Genomic DNA, 6,076 nt, shown 5'->3' with positions numbered 1-6,076 from the left:
CTTGCTGATCTACTATTTAAACTACTTCTTCTGAGCTAAAATTTAGTTGTGTAGCCTAGCCTATCTATCAAACTATCCGACTTTTCCAAAAAATAAAGATTAAAAATCATAAAAGTCCCATAGTACGCTTTCATTTAGAGGGTCAAAACTTTAATACATTAACTTGTATTAAGCTTCATCTACTAAAACCTAGCAACTAGTGTAGGACATGCTAGCAGACTTGCTAAGTCATGTTAGAAACATGCTAATTCATTCTAGCAGATTGCTAAAACATGTTAGCAACATAAGTCACGTTAACAACATGGTAATTAATGCTAGCAGAGTACTAAATCAAGCTAGCAACATGTTCATTCATGTTAAAATGCTAAATCATGCTAGTGATGTGCTTCATGCTAACAAAATGCTAAATAATGCTAACATGGCAATTCTAGAAGTGTGCTAAAACATGCTAGCAACACGCTAAACCACTGACATGATAATTCATGCTGACAACATGCTAAATCATGTTAGCAAAATGTTATCTGTGCAAGAAGTGTGCTAAATTATGTTAGCAACATTTTAAACAAATGTTAAATCATGACAGCAGAATGCTAATTCAATCATGTTAAATCATATTGGCTATGTGTTAAAAATGCTAGCAAAGTGTTAAAACATGATACCAAATGAAATACCACCATACTGTAGGTGTAGGCTGGTTTAAACAGGTTTTATTAGCAGGGTTGACATTTTTCAACATAAAACTAAAGGAAAAGAGAATGAAAAGAAAACAGAACGAAACTAAATGAAATAAAACAAACTAAGCAGCTTAACAGGTGGAGAGACTAGCTAACCACCATACTGTAGGCTGGTTTAAACACGCTACTTCATGCTGTAGCGTGGCTAAAACATGCTAGCAACACGTTAAATCCTGTTAACATCCTGTTAATCCATGCTAAATCATGTTAGCAACAGAAAAAAAACATGTTAGCAACATGTGAAGTCAAGCTAAACATGCTAAAAAAAAAAGTGTTTACCCGCTGTCCAAAATCTGTCCTTACCAGCTGTCATAAATCTCACTTTAAAGCTACACTGTGTGATATTTTCCCCCATCTAGCGGTGAAAAGGTATATGACCATCCAGTGAATAATAGTTTCTGCTCCTCTCAATTTCGATTTCGTTTCAACTCCTACGGTGGCTGATTTAGTCATGGCTTCCAGTTCGACCTCTTCGGTGAGTGTTGCTTCAACTCAAGTGATGAGGTAACTTTTGAAAACTATTATAATTTGCAGTTATTTAATTTACCAAATTATCTATGATCACATTAATCTATGTAAAATGAATAATAGTTTTACGTTATCGTTATTTTTAACCAGTTCATTGCTAACATCAGCTATCAGGTTCCCAGACGAATGCAAGCTAATCTTAGTAAAGTAACTTTTATCAGTGCTATTGTTATTCTGTATATTGTACAACACCACTAGCGTAAGGCAAACAAATTATAATGCAATTAAAATATTAATCCCATGTTATCCGTCATAGAACACGGATTTATGTTATAAGGTAAACAATACTTTTTCATCATTGATGTGAGGAAAACTATCCTAGATGTCGTTCTAGTGTTATGCACAGCACACCATGATATAATTACCCAAGCAACAATAAAACTTCCAATATACACAAATAGGCTGAATTAATATTACCTGTCGAGAAGAAAGCAGGCAATGTCAGCGTTCTTTTTAAAATCGTTGCTCCTCATGAGCTCTTTCCATCTTGGAAAGGCCACTCCAGTATTTACTTTTGTCTCGTTGATTTGCCCGTTGCGTTGCCGTCTTAATTCTCTTTTCCGCTTCCTTGGCGACTCTGATACATATTCCGCAATGTTACTAGGTCCCCGACCCGGGTCGAATTCGGTAATCAATTGTTCCGGGAATATTGCGGGTCCGACGTGCAGTGTGAAAGGGGCTTAAGAGTGATCCTCCATCATCATATAGCAGCCTCAAGCAATCCTCCTCTTCACATTCGACACGGTGCCATCGAGTGTAAAAACGCGAAAAGCGAAGCTTGAATTTACGGGTATGTCCCTCTTTGGCAAATGTACTTTCAAGATGGAGGAGCAACATGGCGACCGGCATCCGAACCCTCAACACGTATGTATTTTCAATGGTATATTATAAAATTACGAGAATGCATTATTACTTGAAAGAAGTAAATATACATTAATGAGCACATATATTTTTGAAAGAACTAAGTGATTTTAGCTAAGAATAAACTAAAAAAGTTACACAGTGTAGCTTTAAATAATAATAAAAATAACTCTTACAGCTCTACAGGATAAATTCTATTTTTTGTTTTAATAATAATAATAATAATATATATAATAGTAATAATACTTTAAATAGTTAACAATAATTATTAGCTTTTACAGGATCATGAAATATATAGTTTATAATAATATGATATGCATATTACTTTTATAATTGGGTTACATTAGTACTATTATTTACTGTAATATTAGTCAAATCACATTTTATACAAAAGGTATTTCACAAATCACATACAGAGAATGCCAGAACCAATCCCAGTTTAAATAATTATTTGTTTTATTATTTCACGATTTATATCATGTCAGTAAAGCGTTTCAAATCAGTGCCACAGCAGAAGATTATATTTATAAAGTGAATAATTGCTTACTTTGGTCTCTGAACAATAGATCCAGTGTCAAGTACAAGCTATGATCACATGATAAGACCGCTTTTGTAGACAAACGCATTGTAAATCAAAGTTATCAATACACCAAACAAAAATACAAGGCTGATGAGTAATGCAGGAGGTATTAAAGTTATACTTGATTGATATTTGTTGTTAAAGCATAAGTATATTCTACAATAGCTTTGATCATAATTTCACAGATTGAGATATTACCCAGTTGCACCTTTAAAATGTTCAAGTATGCAAGGCTACACATGACAGATTGACAGAAAAAAAGTATTTTCCTTAAAAGTAAAACTTGCAGTGGTTACACTTTGACCCTTCACTTTCAGTCACATCTCAAGTACAAGAAACTTCTGGGGGAAATAATGTCAGTTTCTCTATAAATTACACGATAAGATTGCAAAAAAGATGCAAAGAATGACAAATAATAAGTAAAATCATTGCTTCAAATGAAGTAATTACTCACTTCCTGTATTATAGGTCACATTTGTCAATGCAAACGCAAACGTATTGCAATACAAAAATATCTCCATATTTCAAATATTGGATTGGTATCCATCATATATGTTGTTATATTAACCTTGGTCCAATTTGGTATTTATGACACATACAAAACATTTGGGGAAAATATGTTATAATGCTATATATTTTTATAAATATTCTTCCTTCATTCTTCCTATATTAATTGAACATGTCACAAACAACATACACGCACTAATGTAAACAGAATCATTATCTGCATATTAGGCTACTGAGACTGCGGGCCACTGTCAGAGCTGCAGTAGCTGCTGGCAGAGGGTCTGTATGACATCTCTGTGCTCATACAGGTACATCTGAGTCTCCCACAGCATGTCAACCAACACCGCGTCACTGACCTCATCCAGCATCACCTCCTGAGACAGCTGAGGACTCAACCTGAGCAGAAACCAAAATGAGAGACAGAGAGAAGACATTGAATGAAAGGTATAAACGAAAGGAAACAATATGATGACAGGGAAGAAATGAAGAGAAATGAAACGAATGGAGGACAGAAAGAACAGAGGCAGGACGGAAACAAATGATAGGAAGCAAGAGATGAAGTGAAATGAAATGTAGGAATTTTGGAAGCAAAAGGCAGGAAAGAAAGAAAGAAATTAAATGAGAAATAAATGAAGAAAATGAAGAGCAGTCAGAAGAAGGGAGGGATGGTAGGTAGGAAAAAGTAAATACAATAAAAAAAGAAAACATTAAAATGGAAAGAAGGAACAATTAAAATGATTTGAAGGGGAAAATTAAATAAAAGGAAGGAAATAAAATTATAGAAGAAGAGAAGAAATTGGTGATTTTTAATTAATTAAATGGAAGGAAGGAAGGAAGGAAGGAAGGAAGGAAGGAAGGAAGGAAGGAAGGAAGGAAGGAAGGAAGGAAGGAAGGAAGGAAGGAAGGAAGGAAGGAAGGAAGGAAGGAAGGAAGGAAGGAAGGAAGGAAGGAAGGAAGGAAGGAATTATTATAAGGAAATTAAAAGATAAGAGAAAATAAATAAATGAAGAGAAATTAAAGGAGGGAAGGAAGGTAGGAGAAGGAAATAAAATTAGAGGAAATGAAAAAAGGAAAGGGAAAATGGAACGAAAGGAAGGAAATACAATTATTGAAGAAAAAATTAATTGAAGGAAGGAAGTTAAATAACAAAAGGAGGGAAAAATTAAGAAAATGTAGGTAAATTAAAAGAGGGATGAATTCAGTTAAATGAGAAGGAAGGAAGGAAGGAAGGAAGGAAGGAAGGAAGGAATATAAGGAAACTAAAAGATACAATTAAATAAATAAATGAAGAGAAATTAAAGGAGGGAAGGAAGGTAGGAGAAGGAAATAAAATTAGAGGAAATGAAAAAAGGAAAGGGAAAATGGAACAAAAGGAAGGAAATACAATTATTGGAGAAAAAATAATGGAAGGAAGGAAGGAAGGAAGGAAGGAAGGAAGGAAGGAAGGAAGGAAGGAAGGAAGGAAGGAAGGAAGGAAGGTATTATAGAAGCAGAAGGAAGGAAGAAAGGAAAAAAGCAAGGAATTGATTGAAGAAAGGAAGGAAATTAATGACCTGGAGGGTTGAAGAAAATGATAGAAAGGAAGATAGATAGGAAGAAATGAAGTGAAATGAAGGTAGAAAGGAAGACAATGAAGCAATCATGTAAGAAATGGATGAAAGAGAGGAAAAAATGAAATGAAAGAAGCGGTAGGACAATGCAGATGAGCAAAGGAAGAAATGATAAGACAACAATGTAGAAAAGAAGAGCGTAACAGGAGGTGAAATGAGCGGTAGAAGGAAAAGTACCTCAGAACAGATTTACATAAACCGCTCAAATGAGGGTCAGCCACTCTCAACTGACCTGTGATAGTTTATATCGGCCATCTCACACCACGCTCGGGCTCGGTCCACCGCACAGCCATCTGAGTCCGTACACTGACATAAAAGAACAGAGCGGTTAACGGAAAAATAACACCGCCCCGAATCACTCCAACCAGCTCAATGCAGGCGATGAAACTCACGCAATCCACGAGCATCTTGCCCAGTTCTCTGACGCCAACGAAGGTCTTAGCCAGCTCCAGTGGGTTTGAAGGCCTGAAAACGTCTACCGAGTTCACCGACACCTGAGGAGGTTTACCGGTGCCCAATGAGAGGACCACACCTAACCGGTTCACGTCTGCCTCGCGGCCCTGACGGAACGACAAAGAGAGACGGGTCTTTAATACATTTACAACATTTCAGCAGTGTCCAATGGATCTTAGTCAGGAAATATCCTCAGTACGCAGTATATAATGTACGTCCATTGATATTACAAAGAAGCAGGTAATTCTTAAAGGAACAGTTCACCCAAAAATGAAATTTAGCCCATGATTTACTCACCCTCAGCCATCCTAGGTGTGTATGACTTCTCTTCTTTCAGCCAAACACAATCAGAGTTACATTAGCCCCCTTTCACACTGGGTGGTTCTAGGAACTATCCACCAGGGCAGTTCCCCCGAGATCTACAAGTTCCTCTAGGGCCTTTTCCTGGTTGCTTTCGCACCACCAGTAGGAACTCTGAAGTGACGTAAGCTGGGTTTTTTGTTGCTGAGCACAGGAACACAGAGCCTGAGCACACGGCGCACCTATTCTCCATTTTCATTACGATCTGTTGAACAGTCCTGTGTAATACGTTATTAGATAGAACTGCTACACAAAGAAAGCAGAGTAGATTGTATATGAAAAAGTGTTAGCGTTTGCCGTGTGGTTGATGTCCAATGTCGCCAGCTGAGCAGACATACATAATCATGTTTCGCTTGGTCCCCTCAAAGTTGCGTTGGGGTTTCTCATTAGTGTAAACGTAGAGAGGTCCATCCATCACAGTTTTCCATGTTTGTAGAGAAACT

At 36.6% G+C, this 6,076-nt stretch overlaps 1 protein-coding gene across 2 annotated transcripts in view; it reads right to left on the bottom strand.

The window, feature by feature from the left end:
• Positions 1–2,557: 2,557 nt before the first annotated feature.
• pla2g6 (phospholipase A2, group VI (cytosolic, calcium-independent)) overlaps positions 2,558–6,076 on the bottom strand; it is a 34,256-nt gene continuing 30,737 nt past the window's right edge. For both annotated transcript variants that reach the window (XM_067416209.1, XM_067416210.1), the window contains 3 exons: positions 5,213–5,380; positions 5,053–5,126; positions 2,558–3,606 (listed from right to left, as the gene is read on the bottom strand). In XM_067416209.1, coding sequence (XP_067272310.1) covers positions 3,462–3,606; positions 5,053–5,126; positions 5,213–5,380 — 387 coding nt within the window. In that variant the 3' untranslated portion in view covers positions 2,558–3,461. The remainder of the gene's footprint in view (positions 3,607–5,052; positions 5,127–5,212; positions 5,381–6,076) is intronic.

This window comes from Pseudorasbora parva, chromosome 14, assembly GCF_024679245.1.
Source record: "Pseudorasbora parva isolate DD20220531a chromosome 14, ASM2467924v1, whole genome shotgun sequence".
NCBI classification, from domain to species: Eukaryota; Metazoa; Chordata; class Actinopteri; order Cypriniformes; family Gobionidae; genus Pseudorasbora; species Pseudorasbora parva.
Note: the sequence above shows the minus strand (reverse complement) of the source record. Positions and strands in the feature narration are given on the sequence as shown.